Source organism: Dryas octopetala, chromosome 4 (genome assembly GCF_963921425.1).
Source record: "Dryas octopetala chromosome 4, drDryOcto1.1, whole genome shotgun sequence".
Classification (NCBI taxonomy): domain Eukaryota; kingdom Viridiplantae; phylum Streptophyta; class Magnoliopsida; order Rosales; family Rosaceae; genus Dryas; species Dryas octopetala.
The window spans coordinates 10,599,708-10,620,865 of record NC_141369.1 but is presented as its reverse complement, the minus strand read 5'-3'; the positions used below and the strand labels follow the sequence as shown (position 1 = coordinate 10,620,865).

Sequence of the window (21,158 nt, the reverse complement as noted above, 5' to 3'; positions counted from 1 at the left end):
AACGTTCATTTTTAGTTCCACACTCAAAAATCATACATGTAAAAAATTAGCTTAATCAGAGATATAGAAGTTAGATAACGATGAAAATTTTTTATATTTGTAATATTTAAAATTATAAATATAATTTAGTGATTAAGTTAAAATTTAGAATCCTATTGTATATAATTAAGTATACAATCTTATTATAATGATTTATTATATATATATTTTAAATACTAAATATAAATTATAAATTTCAAAAAATGGTATTAGGGCCATACTTTGGGCGACGAATCTGTAGATTCCTCGCCTAAAGTCATTTTGGGCGACGAATATATAAATTCCTCGCCCAAAGTCAAGTTCATTTTTTCTAAATTTTGCTTAAAAAAATTGGCGGGGTCAACTCGCGCAAAAAATTTCACAAACTGATGCGAGGAAGCTAATTTTGTCGCCCAAAGAGAGTATGGGCGACAAAATGGGTTGGGCGACAAAATTAGCTTCCTCGCCTAAAGTCTTTTCGATTAACACTCCCCAGATCTGGTATTTCTTCTTCTTAATTTATTTATTTTTTTCCTTTTCTCCCCTGTATGTCTTCTTCCTCTCCCCTGCTTCAACCCAAACCCAGTCACCCATCTCCCTCCCCGACCACCCATCTCCCTCCGTGACCGCCGCCCTCCCCACCGAAACCCATACCCACCCCCTCCTCTTTCTCTCTCCCCAAAACCCATCCCCTGCTATGTCTTCTTCCTCTCCCCTGCTTCGATCAACCCAGACCCAATCACCCATCTCCCTCCCCGACCACCCATCTCCCTCCGTGACCGCTGCCCTCCTCACCGAAACCCAACCCAGCTCCTCCTATTTCTCTCTCCCAGAAATCCATCCCCACCCCCTCCTCTTTCTCTCTCCACGAAACCAATCCCCACCCCTATCGAAACCTTCCTCGGCCTCCTCTTTCTCTCTCCCCTTTCCCTTCCGCCTCCTTTGATTCCCCACCAGCAACCTATCCCCATCAGCAACCCCCACCCCGACCAGCAACCCAACTGTGGGTTTTCTGTTTTTTTTTTATAAATTGTGGGTTTTCTGTTTTTTATTTTTATTTTTTGTTATTTATGGTTTTATTTATAAGATTGTGAAGGATATTGGGTCTGGGAATTTTGGGGTTGCAAGGCTGGTCGGAGACAAGTGGACCAGAGAGGCCAGAAGGTCTGTTTCATCTCCTTCACCTCTTATCTTCCTTTTCTTTTTTGTGTCAATTCTCTCACTTTTTTTTTCTTTCTTTTTGATGTTTGAATTTTTCTGGGAATTGAGTTTTTTTGTTTTTCATTTCTTTGGTGTTGCAGATAGTCGAACATGTGCAAAGGGAGATCATGAACCAAGGTCATTGAAGCATCCAAATATTATTCAATTCAAAGAGGTTAGTAATGAATTATGTGTATATCCATAAATGCTACTCTTCTATGTAGATTACTAATGTAGAATTAACCAACCTTTTCTTTTGCTGTTAATTGGTTGTAGAACCACTATAAATTGGAACTCTTCTGTTAATTTGTTGTTATACTGCTATTTTTCCTCATGATCTTTTGTAGTGTTGATTGTAGTAAGGAATTAATTCATTTCTGGCAGCAAATCTGCCATAGAGACCTTAAGCTTGAAAATGTACTCTTAGATGGCAGCACAGCACCTTGTGTAAAATATGCGATGTAGAGTAATTATAAAATTTAGTTAACTTCTTAAATTGTTGAATTTAGTTTAATTGTTAAATTGTTGTGTTTAATTTTTTTGATTATAAGGTGGAAGGCGAATGCATGCATCTAGGACCACCGAGTTGGCATGCACTCCAGGTCTCGATACCTCACCCGCTCTTGATGTCGCAGTCCAGGCCACTCCCTCACCCGTTCCTGATGCAGCAGTCTAGGCCACTCCCTTTTCGGCTCCCGATGCTATAGTCCAATCCTCTTCGGCTCACCACTATAGTCAAGTTATAGGCACCTCGGCTCCCGCGTCATCCGGTGCGGCTTCCGTATCTACGCAATTCGGAGGACTGAAGTCGAAGCGGATGAATAAATTTATTAATACATTTTGTATAAATTTATTAGTTTTGTGTTATATACATTTTGGATATAAAAAATATTAAATTAAAAAAAATAATAATTTTTTTAAAATAAAATAGGTTTTGTATACATTTATTAATACATTTTGGATATAAATTTATTAATTTTATGTTATATACATTTTGGATAAAAACTATTAAATAAAAAAAAATTTTTTTTTTAAATAAAATAGGTTTAGGCGACGGAATTCTTCGTCGCCTAAATATACTTTGGGAGAGGAACTACTTATTCGTCGCCCAAAGTATGTTTAGGCGATGAAATAATTCGTCGCCTAAATATACTTTAGGAGAGGAACTATTAATTCGTCGCCTAAAGTCTATTTAGGCGACGAAAAATTCCGTCGCTTAAATATACTTTGGGAGAGGAACTATTAATTCGTCGCCCAAAGTATGTTTAGCCGACAAATTAATTTGTCGCCTAAACTTGCTTTGGGCGACAAACCACATGCCTTAGGAGACGAAATAAATTCGTCTCCCTAGGTATCTTTGGGCGACGAACTTGATAAGTTCGTCGCCCAAACTCTTGGGTGTCATGTTTTAGGCGACCAAATACTCGACGAACACATTTCGTCGCCCAAAGTTTTGGGCGACGAAAATCAACTTTGGGAGAGGAAATGGGTTCGTCGCCCAAAGTGTTTTTTCTTGTAGTGTATATAATTGGATGACAAACAAATGGAAGCTATAAAAAGCACTAGTACAGTACTTATTAATTTGGAGCTAGAGCAGCATTGCCTTCAAGTGTATAATATTCTAGGGTATAGCTAGATATGTACAATTGAAGATTTTGAAAAGTTATTATATAGTGGGAAAGGAAAGGAGAATATAAAAAATGTTCATTGGATTAAGATATATTGAGGCTTTCTACTCTGAAAGAGGTGCCCGATAATGCCAAAACAGACAAATTTATTTAATTTGCACATTTGAGGCATAAAGTGGAACACATGAAGGAACATGCAATAGATCATATTAATACAAACTAATACATATTCAACCCATGATATGATCACTAAGGAGAATCTTCATCCAGATTTGCTTTATTATATGATTTGGGTGAAAGGGTTATTGGAAAAGTAGATTTGGCAATTAAGGATGAGAGGTGTTATTCGTACTCACCAGAAGATTAATTTACTGGCCGGCACCCTTCTTAAATTGAAAGAATGCAAATAACAACATCATTATAGCACAGTTATTTGCAATAGATACTTTAGAGAAATGCATGAAACCTAAGTGAATAACACTGCCCTAATTAAGTTACATATATTTATATTTTTCTTAGAATTAATTAACGTACTATTGATTTAGTGGAACATAGTTTTCTTCAAAATAGTGGAGAGATCTTAAATTCAAATTATCTCTTCAAATAACAAATATTATATTCATTTTGGGGTTGGAGTTCGATAGGTAGAGATTAAGAAACAATTGACCGGATAGATCGAGTTATAATACAAAGCTGCTTGTGATTCTTTACGTAGGGTTGCTCTGTTCAGAAAGACGTATAAGGTTTGTTTTTTTGGCTTGACATATAAAGTCTTTTACTTTTCTTTCAATTTTTCTTTTTCTTTTAAAGAGATAGAGAAGAATAAGAAAGAGATATAAAGTAAGCACCGATAATTGCTGCTCTTTTTTTGTATATAAGATTTGAGATGGAAAATAGACAAATAAAAGAGATAGTACTCATTTTCAAACCAGATACATTTGCCTTGACTATACCAATATTAAGGGTTGTTTGGATATAGGTCTTTTAGAAGCATGGACTCCCACGTGATCGGAAGCTAGTGAGATCAACGGTGGAGATGCATTAGTGGTGCTGAGGATCTGGCCCTCCTGGTGCGCGTCTATCCGGAGACGTATCAAACTGCTGCACCCTTCGATAATGTGCAAGCAACTGATGCATAAGATGTTTACTGTGTACATGTTTATGCATGGCTTTGTGCTCGTGAAATGTTTGTGTCTGAGAAACTGTACCGTGCTCGTCAAGTATCCGTGCTTCAGAAACCGTCGAGAGAGTCAAGAAGATGACAAAGATCATGAGTATCAATGTGCGCGCCATTAAAACAATAGAGTTATATATGATAAAGATGGGGGGATAGTTAGGTCAAGTGGTGAAGGTGGATAAAGTAATAGATTAAGATTAGGATAAGTGTAAGGTTGTGTAACAACAAAAAATAACAAAGGAATACTAATTAATGCTAAATAAGAGCTTGATCGAGCTAAATTGGTAAAGGAAATTGGGAGAGAGTCCAAGTAGCTCAAATGGTTAGAGAACTTCTATTTATAGAGAGAGGATAGTGGGTCGAGAATGAAACAGATTGCCATCAGCAATTGTCTTCTAGTCATAACAGTGGATATATTATCTGTGTTTTTTTGTTTTTGACTCTCCCTTTGGCTCTTGTTTTGTCTTTTATCATTCTATGTATATCCCATTTATAATTTCTTCAAACTCATTGAATTTGTTCCTTAAACAATATATGTATATGTGCATATTAATATCTTATTTGTCAAAAATAAGAAAAATATTTAATGCCTAAGTTTTTTTTTTTTCAATAGTATATTTCCTAAATGTTAAACTTCATAATAAGTTCAGATTTGAATAAATAAAATATTATCACATCATTTATAAATAAGCAAAATTTGATATCCAAATTTGTTGAAGGAAGTACCCTTTGTTTTTTTCTCTTATACCGACACCAACAACATGGTGCAGCTTAGTCATCATTTGCTATTAATTATTGCCACGCTCGTACATTATTGATTTTAAAACCACAAGAATACATAAAAAGAAAAATGTTCGGCACATATGCCAAAATCGCACGAGAATTGCTGTTTTCTTTTCTATTTTTTTTTTTCTGCAGGTTATTTGCCAAAAAAAAAACAAAAGGGTGGGCAGAAATGCTTATTGGCACATGGGTCCGATGTGGAATAAATCTGAAATGTAAATAAAAATAAGTATATATTCCAACGGTTTTAGTTTTTGTTGTTTGGATTCTCATTCAGTGATTCAACGAACCCTTCTGTTGTCTTTTCTTGATAAAAAAAAAACTGTGTCGGCTATTTTTATCGGGGTGGACATTCTACTTTATGCATTAGACCACCCTTGATTTGTTTGATTAATCTCTCTCTCTCTCTCTCTCTCTAGAATGCTATGTACATGCAACAGCTGTCCAATAACATTATAACGAGAGAAACTTTTTCAAAGAAATTAAAGATAATCTTCACATATCATAAGATTCATAACTAGTACTGATCACCAGAAAACGATTCTTAAACTTACCTTTTAGAAGTATATTCTGTTGTCATCACCGTTTACTTCGGAAAAAAAAAAAAAAAGATGTCATTTATTAGTGATTTTGTATTCAGTTTACCATTCAGATCTACTGAAAGTTACCACTAGCTAGCTAGTGCTTTGGTTGAATTGTGTTAGCCGTGTAAAATGATTAAAATTGACATAACACGTAGGTGATGTATCACAACACACATACAAACCTTAGACTTGTTGATTCTCTAGATTGAGAATACCAAGAACAAGGGATCTATAACCTTGTTAATTCAAACGGATTCCAAGTTGATAGAAAGGTTTCAAAAGAAACTTCAATTTTTTTCATTAATCAGCTTAAAAAAAACCACCCCATTACATCTCATTAAAGCATCTAAATACCATACAACCTTAGATAACTCCCTAAAAGCCATAAATGGTATGTTTAACAACCAAAATAAATACTGAAAATAATAAAAGACAATTAAAATGCCAAAAAAACTCCAGAAAAACTTTAAACGTGATTTTGGCCTAGCAAACAGCCTTATTTGGCCAAAATCCACCTTCGCTCATTGTCTGCGACTGTGATTTGGATTTGCCTTGTCATTCCCTTTTCAAAAAGGTATAGTGCGCAAAAATCGGACACTGGAACCCTAATGATCAGATTTGCGCCTATCACTCCAGAGCCAATAGTCATGTGTCGTGCGTGCCACATCAAAAGAAAAGAAAGTATTTTCATTATTTATCCATTTTTTAAATATTTATCTTTTGGAGAATGTTTTGATAGCACTTTATGTGCTAAAAAAGGGTTTTGATTGCATTTATAGAATTACTATAATAAATATGATAACATGTTAATGGTTTTTTATAATAGTATAGTAATTGTACTTTCTAGTGATATGATTATCATATCTCCAAATGCTATAAAATTGATATTATGATCCAAGTAAATCATACATTGCATAAGTAAATAGAACAAAAGTTCTATTAAATGGTCTCAAGATAATTAGGCCTTCCACTAAGCCACTTGAAAATGTGATCCAAAACCCATTTTGGGTCACAAATGGCTCACACCCAAGCACTATGGGCCGAAAAATGTGACCCAAAAGAGGGAGTAACCCAAAGTGTAACCTAAATCTGGGTCTCAGTGTGAGCTAAAATGGCTGTGACCCAATTGCAAAAGTAGCCCACCCACGTAAGGAGAGAGGGTGTGCTATAGTCGAAAATTTGGTGGGCCCCGCCTGCAACAGTTGTCAGCCACTTGCTTTGTTGTGACACGTGCGACAGTGATGGGTGATCACCAACGGTCCAGATTAAATGATCGTTGGTGATCTGAGGCTGCCATTTTTTGTCCTTTTTTTTTTTTAAGTGGCTGGTTTGAAATTAAAGGGCCTAGATTAATGGACCGTAGATAATCAATGGTCCAAATCGCCTAAGCTTTTTTTTTTTTTTTTAACAAATAATTAATAAATCATTTAAAATTGAAATAATAACCGAAAAATTGCCAAAAAATTTCAAAAAAATTAATAAAAATTCCCCAAACCCTCCAACAGCTTATATTCTCAAATGGGTCTATATATATTATACAACACTCATAGTTTTTCATCATAAACTACAACCTTTGTTTACCAAATTTGCACAAATTTTTTTTTTCTTTGTCATGGCTCCTAGAGGAGATGCTTGAGAGGTAGCTAAAGATGAAGCCCTAGTGATGACATACCTATAGAATTTTCTTATTCTAAATATATTCAATATTAACCTTATTTTAAAGATCTCATTAAAATAAGACCAATAGAATAATTTTTATTATAATTTAAATTTTAAATTATAAATTAAACATCACTTAATCAATATTAGCCATATTTTAAATATGTATAAAACACTGTGACCCAATTTTGGGTCACAATACCATTGCAGTGAGAATTAGGTCACAACACTATTTGTGACCCAAAATGGGTTTTGGGTCACAAAAAATGGTAAGATTTTGGGTCACAAAAAATGGGTCTTACTATAGTAGAAGGCCTTACATGATCTAGTATATCAAAGTAGAAAAATATGAAAACACATGATAGCTTATAAACATGTCCCAACTGCATATCTTTCAATAAAAGTGAACTAACAAAATTCTGATAATATCCATGGTCTATTTGCAGCAGAAGTATTAGAATTAACTTCTAAAGAGGTAATTCTCAACTTCTTCATATGAACCAATGTAGTTGTTCCCGTTCAAGTCGAGACACGATGTTGTTCCCGTTAAATTCCATTGTATTAAACCAATTTGCACAGCTGGCAGTGAAAGAGTTAGAACCAAAGAGCTGAAACCAGACCAATAAAATGGGCACAAACAGGGACTGAAGTAATATGAATGCACCAATCTATTTTGAAGTATAGAACTCATTTGGCTAGATGGTAGTCCATATCTTGATAAGGAAATTCCCTGATTTTCCATAAAAATTTCTCAAGATAAGGATGTTATTAATCAAAAGAATACTTCAATCGCAGGTTGAAGTCGTACATAGAAAAATTATCTGAGCTACCATAAGCAGCAACCAATGTTCAAAATGCTCTTCTTGTTTGATCATGATTCTAAGAAAAAAATAATGAAATCATCCTTATAAAGGCTTTGAAAGGAAAATAAAGCTCAAAAACAAGAGCAATTTCTGTGCATTAAGAGCTCAAAAGCCTTACAAATATAATGCAGTAATTGAGCAGAAACTTCAGTCCAAGCCTCAAGCAGGAAACAGGGAAAAAACCTTCAGCCATCCCTCATAATAACAAGAGCTTCCAGCAGCCAAAACTCCTCAAAACAGAGGATACCAGTTTCAGCAATTAAAATCAACATACTACATAAAAGTACCATATTGCCCACATCAATAACTGACGAATCCTATACAAATCAGAATGCAAAATCAAACAAGAAAAATTTGGCAACCATATTCAGGTCGACAAGAAATAGGTACCACAGTTCTATAGAAAATTCAACAAGTTTTTGAGATGGTAATTGTTCCAATAAAATCTAAAACCAGTCCTATCCCTCAAATACAAGTATGCTGGGACATTAACCAATTTCCATAGGATGACAACTACTTAACTTATATATATATATAAACTCATCTGCACGAAGATGAGTATAGCAGAAAATCCATCTTCCTCCAATTTTATTTTCATGATTATGAAACGTCTTAAACAAAGCAATTATTGCATTTACTAAAAGTTAGCATCTTGTTCTACTCACAATTGTATGAAACACAATGATTATAATATCTCACCCACAAACCCAACAAGAAAAACAAAACCGTAGTAAGTATTTTAATTAACACGCTTTGAGCTTTCTAGCTGTTATATTTTTCTTTTCCCATTAAAATACTCAACCAAATCCAATCAAGAAAACACATGTATAAGAAATTTATTTTCTTTAGGGTGGGATCTTGGAACGGACCTGGCCTTTGAAGGGAATGGAATCAAGAATCTTTCAAATGCACAATGCCGATCAGTCCTGACAACTAAATAATCCCCACTGTCCCAAACAACTCTAACCTGGAAAACAAGGAATTACAAGTTATTCTTGATCAAAATAAAAACCAACAAGTTTGTTGCTGAAATAAGAAACTTACCAGACAAAAAATCCGACCAACCTCTTCTTTGGAAGCACCGTTGACCAGAGCATCCAAGAACAGTGGTTTCTGATGTTTCTGTTGAATTTGGCCCACCATCACTGACTTGAGAACTTTGGATTTGGGTTTTGAGGTTCTAAAAGAAGAAATGGAAGAGAAAGAGGGATTGATAGAGTTCGAAGCTTCGGGATGAGAGTCATGGGAGGACTTTGCTCTTGGCCAAGCTCAGGGATGAAATTGAGATTCTGAGAGATCAGGGAACTAGTGCGCCATGAGTGAAAGGGAAAGGAGTAAGCAAAGAAGAAATGGAAAGGAGTGATCAGTAAACCAGCGCATTGAGATTCTCAAAACAGCTGCCAAAACTCCATCATGACTGAATAACTTGTTCCAATTTAAGTTAACAAACTTTCTCCACAAGATTTTTGATATAAGTGCTTTTGAGGCTACCCGCCACAATCCCAAACTGGACCTTAGACACTCAAACAAATTTTTCGGGCTGATTCATAATTTAAACATGTCCCATCGCTTGTTCCTTTGCAGCTCCAAGACACTTGCAGCCTTCAAGGAAACTACGCCATATAATGGCATTTGGTGGGAATGGCATGTTGGAAATCACTTCCTCTGCTTCCCTAATATGTCCACATTTAGCTAGTAAGTCCACCACACAATGGTAATGATCCATTTCTGGTTCAACTCCATAATCCCTTTCCATTTTCCTGAATAACTCCATCCCATCTCTCACTAATCCACCATGCCTGCAAGCTGTAAGCACAGCAGTAAAAGCTAATCCATCAGGCTTAAAGCCCCGGACCATCATTTCTTTGAATTGTTCTAATGCCTCATGGACATAACCATCAAGACCAAGAGCAGAAATTAGAGCTGTCCATGTGATTAAGTTTTTGCCTTTCATTTGGTCAAAGATTTTCACTGAGCTTCCAATGCTACCACATTTCCCATACATATCAACTAACACATTGCACACAAATGTGTCGCAACGACTGAAATCAGTCTTAATGATATAACCATGAAGAGAACTGCCCAAAGCAAGATTGCAAAGTTTAGCGCACACACTTAGAAGGCTAACAAATGTATAATTGTCTGGTGGGACTTTAATTAAATGCAATTGTTTGAAAAGCTCAAATGCCTCTTTGTAATAACCGCTGCGGGCATAAGCTGCAATTGCAATGTTCAAGGATACAATGTCAACTTCTTCAAGAAGAGAAAACAATTTCAGTGTTTTATTATATTGCCCAGTTCTGTTATATATTCCAGCAATGACATTAGAGGGAACAGCAGGAAGCAGATCGTCAGAAGCTGAGACAAAGACCAGGGCATCAGACATGAGACCATTGTTGGAATATGAGGTTATAAGAGAGCTCAGCACATACTCATGTTTCTGAAAGCCCATTCTTATAATTAAGCAATGAAGCTGCTGGAGCTCTAGTGCCAATGATGGCTTAAGAACAGCTGAAAATGAGAACTCATTAGGTCGGTAACCCAAACGAAGCATTTCTTGTAGTAAAAATATAGATGTAGGCAAACAATTATTTGAGTAACCCCAAATCAATGCATTCCAGGAAACCAAATTCTTCTCATATATCTCATTAAAACAGCGATGGGCTTCTTCCAAGTTATCACATTTAGCATAAAAATTAACCAATGCAGTACCTACAAAAACATCAGATTCAAAAGCATGCCGGATTATCTTAGCATGAACAGACTCTCCGTAGAATGGAACCTCCCAACGGGCACAACAGTTTATAAGGTTGACAAATGTGATCTCAGTAGGCAATACTCCACCCATGGACATTTTTGAGAAGAGTTCTAATGCTTTTCCAGGTCTGTCAGTTTTTGCTGCTGCACCAATGATAGTATTCCATGATACAACATCCTGAACAGTTAACTCTGCAATCATTTGCTCTGCCAAGCATATGCCTGTGCATTTCACATACATACTGATAAGAGAATTCGCCACCAGAACAACACAATTAAACCCATTTTTTATGACTAAACCATGCACTTGTTCCCCAAATCCCAAGTCTTGTTGGCATGAAAATGCAGAAAAAACACCAACAAAAGAACCTTCAGACAAAGCAGCATCCATCCTCACTAGCTCCCGAAACAGAAACACACAATTTTCAGCAAACCCATGATGTCCAAGCAGAGACATCATTGAATTCCATGTCACCAAGCTCTTACAGGGCATATCCTCAAATGTCCAAACCGCTTCCTCTAACAACCCATGCCTTCCGTAAAAACCCAACAAAGAAGTCCCCACAAAAGCATCAACATCCAGCAGTCCGTTCTTTACGACCAACGAATTTAACTGTACCCCATGATAAACATCCAATGACCCACATGACAATAACCCACCAACCGCATATTGAGTTGGCTCAAACCCACAACCCCTCATCTCAGAAAACATTCTCCAAGCTTCCCCTACATACCCACATCTAGTAGAAGCACTAATTATGATATTATATGACACAACGTTCCTACATGACATTTTGTCAAACAACTGACGTGCAACTGAAAACTTCCCAAGTGACGAATATTGTGACATGACATTGTTGTAAACGAAAATGGGTTGGTTTGGAGATGGACCCATTGTGATGCTGAGGGCGTGGAGTGCTTTTGTTGCTTCGAGAGAATGAACCCTTGAGCATGCATGCAGTAGTTGCAGAAGACGCTTGTGTTGTTTGAGGAAATCTCCATGGAAACTCATGCAGTTGGTAACGACAGCTTATGTGATGTGGGCTTGGTTGGGTTTCGTAGTCTAATATGTAGTTAAATTGGTATCGACAACTTGTGCTTTTTGAGACACTGAGGAAATATGGAAGGCTCAGGCAGTTGGTAACGACAACTTATGTGAGCTTGTTGATACCGGAAAAATAAATTAAAAAAAACTCACCATAGTATCATTATTATTTTTGTGGTAATCGAGGATGTTTTGGGACAGGTTTCACGCATTTGATTAATTATTTAGGCCGGTAAAAGACAAACAATCCACACCGGGCTGGTCAGGGCTGGTCACTGTAGTATTATTAATCCACTTAACATACTTATAATATATAAAATATTAATTTCTACATTTAAGCGATTTGAATAGTTTTAACCATTGTATTATATTAAAATTAAGAAAAAGACCAAATGACACTTTTGGTTCATATACTTTCACAAAATTTTCACTTTGGTTATGTTTTTTAATTTTGGGAATTTCAGTTATGTACTTCTAATATAATATCAATTAAAGTTAAAATTGTTAACTCCATTTAAATTGTTGATAGAAATTAGACGAGGTATGGGCATTTTGAACATTTCAAATAGTTCAAAAGTGGAGCCCTTTAATCTAGTGACACGACTAATTTTGAAATGTTCAAAATGCCCATGCCACATCACATTTTCAGTTAGAAATTAAATGGAGTTGATGATTTGGACTTAATTACTATAGTATTGGCACATGACTAAAATTGCAAAAATTAAAAGACCAAGATAGACCAAAGTTTAAATTTTGTATAAATACATGGACCAAAAGTGTTATTTGGCTTTAAAAAAAAAAGCCGAGCATTTCGTTTGGCTCGTTAAAACTTAAAAGTGGGTAGGCTTATCACCCACTTCCGCATGTGGTTGAAAAAAAAAAAAAAAAAAACCCCTAAGATTTAAGGTTTTAAAAACTTTAGACAAAAAAAAAATGATTAAAATGTGTTAGGGGTTCGAACTTAGGTGTAACAATAGGTCCCTGGTTGATCAAAATTGAGTAACACTTACAGCACTATAATCAGCATAATACACCCACTATAAATATTTTGCTATCACACTACAATTACACCAATACATCCTATCTTATAAAAAATCCAACACTAAATACTAAGTTGATACATCTTTTGAGTCATATATACTAAGCTCAACCCAAAATCACTAAGAGAGACAAAAACAAAAATCCATGTTGAGTCATCAAGAAAGAGTTTTTGATATGGGGAGGGGGTAATCGATCTGGGGACCTCTTTCAATATTGAGAACCAATATATAGCTAGTAACACGATGTTTTTTTCTTTTGGTAACCGAGGGTGTCTTGGGCCAGCTTTCGCTCACCAGACTAATCCCTTGGGCCACTCAAAGACAGGCAATCTACACCGGGCCTAAGGAATTCACAAGGGCTTTTACCTCCCTTGCCGTCTGGCTCCAAGGGTCGAACTGGAGACTCGAACTCAAGTGCCTGGATTTACAGTTATACCTCCGAACTAACTCCTCCAACACCTTGGAGTTAGTAACACAAGGTTTTTAAGGAAGCACAACTTTTAATTAAAACACTAAAAATTGTCGTTAAATTCTAAAATGAGCACATACCCATTTATTATATATGCATTTATGCCTTTGGATTCAACCTTCTCCTAGTTTTACTTGATTTTTAATCATAATAGTATATTATAGATATAAGAATGTTTGAGGCATTGCCTCTAATATATATATATATATATATATATATATATATGAGTGCTCTAAAGCTAACTAGTTAGCAAGTTAATACGAAGCTAATCATACTTTTGGGCCCACCACATAACTAATCTCATAATCCAAACCGTCGATTTTTTAGGCTTTACTTCAAAAATCATTATTGCAAAAAATCAATTAAATAAAAAATCATTTAGTCATCTAATTGTGATCAAATAAATAGACGAACACTGTTTTCGATAAAGGCATATGAATAGTTGTTATTATAATCAAATTGCTAAATGATTTCTGATTTTAGAGATTTTTTGCAGAGATGATCTATAAAGTAAGATCTAAAAAATGGACGGTTCAGATTTTAAGATTACATTGTGCGGTGAGCCCAACAGAGTGGTTAGCTTTGTATTAACTTGCTACTAGTTAGCTTTAGAGCATTTTTGATATATATAGTTTAGATATACAAATGATTTTCAATTTGGCTAATTTTTTGCAAGCATGATCTATGAATAGATGTCTAAAAAATAGACTTTTCGGATTGTCGAAAATATATGGGAGTGGGCCCCACGAGGTATCCTATAAATAAAATTATTTGTAGGATCCTACAATGGAGCCTCCCTGTATATATATATATATATATATATATATATATATAGTAAAATCAAGAATATAACTATTGATCATAATATTGAAAATAATGCAAGAAAGTAGTGCAATGAAAACTTATTGAAATTACTTGAATTTCTTCAAAATAAAATAAACATAGTTGCAAAGATTGAAAGTGCTAGAATACTAAAATATCACAGTCTGATATCTCAAGTATGCTAGGACGATCTCTCAAAGCCTGAAGGTTTACAACAGTGTTTGCTAATTTGAACTAGAAATTTCAGAAGTGCTGGAATGAAGCCTGTCTCGACCATCAAAGAAGGATGGTATTTAAAGAGAAGAGCTACAAGTTGGAAATAGCTGGAATTATTGGATTCCTGGCATGAATGACTGAAAGATGTTGTGATTGACTATGGTGATGGACTGCTTGTTCTTGTTTGCACCGAAAGCAGATTCTTGGTTGGAAAAGTAGATTCTTGACTGAGAGAAGCCAATTTCGCTTGATTGATGAATAGCAAAAAGTCACTATTCATGAATAGTAATTTGTCTTGAGAGTGCCTTTTTACTATTAAGCTCATGAACTGTGAACACAAATTAGTCGTTGTTCAAATCTTCTGAGCATCTTGGTATATAGTAGGGTTCTGACCAAAGGTGTTTTTTCTTTTGACTAGTGGCCTTCTTATTATTTTCATTGGATGTTGAAGCTTCATAGGAGGCTAGAGAACTATTTTCATTTTTTACTTCATCTTCTCCACCCATCTGAGTGACTTGCAGCATGATTTTTTTGGCAAGTTCTTTTAATTCAGATTTAGACTTTTCTTCTATTGAGAGGGAAGCTAGAGATGGATGACTGTGAAACAGTTGGTTTCAGTTGATGGGTTTTTGTTGAGGGAAACTCAGTGTTGAATTGGGTGATGATGCAATCATGATTGAATTTATCCCATCATTTTACTGAAAAATGTCTTGTGACAATGTCATAATTGATTTCATAGTGCCACTTGAGGATCCATGAAACTTTGTATTTGGAAACAAAATGGAGAAGAGTTGGGATTTCTGCTTCATCTTTATTGACTGCATAAACAGTTGAAAAATACTTGACAAAATTTTGCAAAGTATTAGGTATGAGACTGAAAATAGGTTCATGGGTTGACCACCATTTTTGAAACCACAGGGGAAATTTTTCTCTGAATTTCTTATCAAAGTTAATGAACCAGGAATGACTGAAATCTTCGGTTTGATGCAAGAATATCTTGTACCAAGCATCAATGTAATCATAATAACTAAATGTGACATCTTCATCAAGAAATCGGAGAGAATGGGGATGAGGACCCCAATCTGGTTGAATGATAATTTTTTGAAATGATAAAGAATTTTATTTGGATCATTCCTATCTTTGATTGGTTTAATTAGGATTGAATTAGTTGTGAAGAGGATATCTCTATAATATTTTAATGACTTGGAGGGGTGACTGGGAGCATAATATAGCATGGGTGGAAAATATGATTTTGCAAGCAATTCTGGAGTCTTAAGATGATTAAGACTAAATTCAATGTAGAATAACGAATGACCAGAAATTTTTGGGGCATAGCTAGAGGTGGCTGCCTAATAATTGATAATGGGTTGAAGCACTAGTTAAATGCTTGACTGGTAAGGATTATATTGGGATACTAAGGCGGACTGATAGTTGGGTCAAATACTACCAATGGTAATAAACCTATTTGAAACATTGACTGGAGAGTGACTAAAGGGAATTATATTTAAAGGAGTGATGAGTTCAGGTTTAACTGGGTTAAGAACTGAGTTGTGACTAGAGGTTGAAGGGTTATTAGGTCTTCTTGTTGCCATTTTTGCCCTGCAAGAATTCTCGGGTTAGAAAATCAGGGATATAATTCTGACTTCCTTGAATATATTCAATTTCAAAATAAAAAACACTAAGTATAGCTTGCCATCTTGCAAAAATCTGTTTAAATGCAATGTTTTGAACATCTTTTTCTAAAACATGTTTGACACTTTTGCAATCGACTCGGACTAAAAAATTTTTGTTTAAAAGGTCATCTTGAAACTTTGAAATGCATAATACTATAGATAAAATTTCTTTTTTAATAGTATTATAAGTTTGTGCTTGAGTCCAAACACCAGAGTGGAAACGAACAATTTGTTCAGGATGGTTTGGATGAGGTTGTTGTTTGAGAATGCCTCTATAACCAAGTTCAGATGCATCAGTTTCAACTATTTGGAAAGAATTAATTGTTGGAATACCAAGACAAGGTAATGTCTTGACATAACATTTAATTTTTCTGACTATAAGAGTATGAGTGGGTGTCCAGGAGGATGATTGCTTTGGAGTCTATCAAACAAAGGTCTGCATTGTTTCCTGAGATTTTTGTAGAAATCAAAAACATAATTGAGGGATCCAAGAAATCTTTGGAGTTGATTCTTGTCAAGAATTTCGTCAGAAATTTTTTTTTGCAAACTGAATTACTCAATCAATTGGACTAATTTTGGATTCGTGAATATTATATCCAAGAAATCTGATATTGGTTTGGAATAGTTTGATTTTTGAGGATGAGACTACTAGTCCATTGGTGTTGACTATGTGTAAAAACAAGTACAAATGTTTTCAATGTTCTTCTATGGATTTAGAAAAGATAAAGACATCATCTATGTAGACTATGGAGAAGTGACTGAAAGGATTAAATATTTCATTTATGATATTCTGAAATTCACTAGGGGCATTTTTTAACCCGAAAGGCATGATATTCCATTTATAGTGACCAAAGGGGGTAACAAAAGCAGTTTTGTACTTATCATCTTCATGAATTTGAATTTGCCAAAATCCACTTTTCATATCAAATTTGGAAAAAATAACTAATTGACTTAGTTTGTTTATCAAATCTCTCTTATTTGGAATTGGATATCTTATCCATTCCAGGACATTATTAAGGGATTTATAATTTATGACTAATCTTGGTGTACCTCTTTCTAATTCAACATTTTTCTGAACATAAAAGGCTGGACAAGACCAAAGAGATTTACTTTTCTTGATTATTCCTCTGTTGAGTAATTCAGTAATTTCATTTTTACAGAATTCCATGATTTCTTGACTTATTTGGATGCTTTTGTCGGGATATTTTTCTCATTAAATTCTTTAATATAAGAAAGAGTTTTACTATATGTTTCTTTCTATGCCAGAAGACAGTAGGAAGATCAGGACAAACTTCTCGTTTGATTCTTTCTTCAAAATCATTAATCTTCTGTTGAAGAGTTGTACTAGTTAATTGATCTTCAATTCGTTTGGATTTGATTTCTTCTTTCAAATAATTTATCTGTTTATTATTTTGATGGATTAGACTTATGGACTTTGAAATTGAGTTTTTTTGGAAAACATATAATTCTTTGACTTCTGGTTGAGATATGAATTTAAATTTTATTTTTTCACCCACAGGGTAGGTAGTTATTCCATCATTTTCTATTGTAAAAGGGTATAATAACACAATGAATGGGAGACCTAAAATAACTTGATCTGTCATATTTTTTATTAAAACCAAACATGTTTTAAAGCAAACATTATTTTGGCAGACATGTGCTTTAGGGATTTCATAATTAAGTTCTATTTTACTCCTATTTGCTGAGGTTAAGGTTTCAATTGTTTTTCTAAATATTTTGTGTGTATCATACCTTTTTTGATGCAATTTAAATCAACACCTGAATCAATAAGTGCATTGGTTATAGTTCGAAATATTTAATGACTATTTTTACTTTAGAATGTCATTTTTTGAGTTTTATTTGATTTATGATACTTATAATATTTTGAGGACTTTTATTTTCATCTTTTTATTCTGAGTGGTCAGAATCATGATGAGAATTTTTATGACTTGAACTATGTTGGTCTTTTTCTTGAAATTGTTTTAAGTTGTTTTCTATTTTGAGGACATTTATATCCTGTCTGATTGCTTGATTTTCTGTTTTCAAATCTATATTTTGAGTTTTTAATAATTGGATTTCAATTTTAATATTGTTTACTTCAAGTTGCAAATCTTGAAGTGTAATTTCTTTTTTGGCCCTATTAAATTTGTCTAAAGTTGTACTAAGACAAATTTTTGGTTGTGGTATTTTGAGTTTATTTTCATCAGTTTGGGTTATAACTTTCCTGAATTATTTTAAGTATTGAGATTTTAATTAATTCTAGATTTTCAATTTTGCTAATTAAATCTATTAAAACTTCTTCTTGTTCTTCTTGTTTAGTAAGAACATTTATTGTTTTACAGCAAGTGTCTGTACAACCAAAATTGATGTTGGGAGAATCAGATTGGGTATCTTCAGTTTTGGGTGTTAGAAGTTGTAAGTAAGGTATTACTAGTATTTTCTACTTCACTAAAATCAGTGTTTCTTAATTCAAGAATCCTAATTAGGTTGTTCTTTTCTTTATTAGATATGGTTAATTGGTTAATTGCTTCTTTGACTCCACATTCATTTGCAAAATGCCCTTTTTTGTTACACTTAAATACTTGACTTTACTTTTGTCTGTGATTTTTTGTTTTTTATCAGATTTCCTTTTTTGTGACTGGTGTTGATGTGTTGGTTTACTTTTCTTGTAGAAATTATTTTTGTAAACTTTCTCTTAGTGTTTTTGTAATATGTTTTATGAGGGTATTTTTCTCTTCGTTTATATTTCTGTGAATGAGCTATGGAGGGTAGCCCATATTGTTCACAGAAATTTCTCATTTCATATTTGATAGTCCTTCTATCTTTAGTAGATTTTTTACTTATTTTCATGCCAATGCACATTTTTAGACCTTTTTTCTGAATAGTAGTTATGATGTTTCCGTAAGTAAGGTTATCATAGTTTATAATATTATTTTCATTATTTAGGATTTGTCTTATTTTATGAGCAAATAAGTTTGGCAATCCATTAATAAATTTTTCTTTCCAAAATAGTTGATTACTATCTTCTCTTAACATAACCCTTAAAATAAAAACATTTTTGTATCACCTAAAATCACTTAAGGCAAGATATCGGAGATTACTAAGTTGATCATGGATCCTAGATGTGACGTTACTAGGTGTTCCAATAAAATGTTCAATGATTGTAAAAAATAATGTGTTTACTGCATCAGGTATTCCCATGCCAATTTCCTCGTTAAATATTGGGATGTCATCTTCATCATGTTTTACTGAATGTTTGATTTTTAACCTACAGTCTTTGGTAAGATGTTTTTCCCACTAGGAATGTAACATTCCTGTAAAACCAGTTACTAAGAGGTCAACAATTTCTGTTTGACTAAGATTATGGCTCGTGGTGTAACTATTAGCAACCATAGACATGTGTTGTAATTTATTTAGAATTTCTTGTTCAAATAAATTAACCATTTATATTCCATTCATAGAGTTTATCGGAAATACAGAGAATTGACTTTGGAAATTTTTTTCTTCAAATTGTAAATCTGGGGGAGTTGGCTTAGGATACCAATTTTTTTGTGAGACTAGTAGCACTTATTTTATTTGTAACTCTTTTTATTCCAAGATTTTGAAATGCATGGGTAATTTCACAGCTTGAGTCTGGGGTATTGTCTAACTCTGTTTCAGTATTTTGTTTGTTGATAACTGTTATGATATTCTTATATTTAAGATCACTACTTGTGCGTGTTCATTTTTGACATTAGTTAATATATTCTAAAAGCATTTGTTCTATTTTGTCGAGTATTGACTGTTTTTGGCTAATACTAGAATTAGGTTTGATTTCAGGAAATGTTACTAAAGGTTTTTCTTTTTTTAATTGGTTCTGGACTGGAAATTTTTTCAATTTTATTTTCAATTTGATCTAATTGTTATCCTATAGTATCTAAGCATTGATTTTTATAATTATTTTGTTCAATAATCTTTTTTTTTTTTTCTGGGTTTGTTCCCGGAAATTTAAAAGGTGAAGCAATTATATGTGAGTCTTTATGGGTGAGAACTATTGTTTCTAGGGGAGGATGACTAGAAGATATGATACTATTATCATTTTTGGTCCATTTTTCTTTTGTTATTGTTTTTAATTCGTTGTTTTCTTGATAATGTTTTTCAACAAAATCAAAAAACAATATTTCTGATTTAATTACTTTCATGATCATCATTTTCCATTTTTGAAATATATCTTCTTTTTGTTGAATAGTGTATTTCTATCTGAATTGTTCACGTCTTTCAATGTTACTAACTGATTCAATACCTTGGTTGAGGATTTTAAAATTTATTTTAAAACCTTTGTTAATCGCTAATAATTCAGGATTTGCTAGAGGAGTTACTTCGAAATCAGTAGCAGTAGGGGAAGTTTGATGTTCTTCAATTGTTTCAGTATAATAACTAGTACTAATGTTTGGTTTGTAACAAGGATAGTTTACTTGTGAGGTTGTTTTGACTCCTTTTAACTTAAGGTTTTTTAAATCTTTTTCTAATTCACAATCTCTTCTTTTTAATTCTTCTGTACGTGGTAGTTGACCCTGCAAAGGAATGTCTTGCTTGAGTCTTAATTTTGTTTGTTTGACTTTCTGTATCTAAATCTCTAATTTGTAAGGAAGACTTAGGGTTTTGACTTTTAAAGTTGATTCTAAATCTCTAATTTGTGAGTTACTTTCTGTATATATATAAGGATGTTTGAGCAAATTAAATAAATTATGGCACATTAGTGTGTGTGGGTTACTTCTTTACACTTACAATACGTACACGATATGATTGTTTTTTTTTTTTTTTTTTTTTTTTTTGTTCAATGGCTAGGAATATTGAAACCAATAAATACAAGCAAACATGCAACAGATCAGAATTCAAATCATATGCATTTGTGATCCTTATTTGTCATTTGCGAGGTACTACGAGCTTGTGATCACTAATTGATATATACGACAAAAATAGTACAACACAAGAGTAGTGTACGTTGTTTTTGAAGTAGCTAGCACTTCCACAGTTCCAACCCTTCATATATGCCAAGCTAAACCTAATTTTGAAACCAACCAACTCTCCACAAAATTTGAGTAGATGAATTACAATTATATATTATGACTTCACTGCTTGCATTAATTTATAAGTCAAAATTGATCATCGATCAAAACCATGCATGCTCAAATAAGCTAGCTAGACTCATATTATATGTTGCTTCATTAATTATGCATTAATA

The 21,158-nt window shown here is 33.7% G+C and overlaps 3 protein-coding genes across 3 annotated transcripts; 1 reads left to right on the top strand and 2 right to left on the bottom strand.

Annotated features, from left to right (window-relative positions):
- The first annotated feature begins 454 nt into the window (after positions 1 to 454).
- LOC147286716 (uncharacterized) lies at positions 455 to 2,062 on the top strand. Its single transcript, XM_086240827.1, has 4 exons — positions 455 to 519; positions 1,115 to 1,182; positions 1,320 to 1,393; positions 1,770 to 2,062. The coding sequence occupies exons 1-4, from the start codon at positions 455 to 457 to the stop codon at positions 1,923 to 1,925; spliced, it is 363 nt and encodes a 120-aa protein (XP_086096953.1). The 3' UTR covers positions 1,926 to 2,062.
- Positions 2,063 to 3,887: 1,825 nt separating this feature from the next.
- On the bottom strand, positions 3,888 to 4,139 carry CLE5 (CLAVATA3/ESR-RELATED 5). The gene has a single exon (XM_086238933.1). The coding sequence runs from the start codon at positions 4,137 to 4,139 to the stop codon at positions 3,888 to 3,890; it is 252 nt and encodes an 83-aa protein (XP_086095059.1).
- A 4,320-nt stretch (positions 4,140 to 8,459) lies between these two features.
- LOC147286714 (Pentatricopeptide repeat (PPR) superfamily protein) lies at positions 8,460 to 11,709 on the bottom strand. Its single transcript, XM_086242325.1, has 2 exons — positions 8,957 to 11,709; positions 8,460 to 8,879 (listed from the first exon to the last, which is right to left on the bottom strand). Exon 1 carries the CDS (start codon positions 11,679 to 11,681, stop codon positions 9,465 to 9,467), a length of 2,217 nt encoding a protein of 738 aa, XP_086098451.1. The 5' UTR covers positions 11,682 to 11,709; the 3' UTR covers positions 8,460 to 8,879; positions 8,957 to 9,464.
- Positions 11,710 to 21,158: the final 9,449 nt, after the last annotated feature.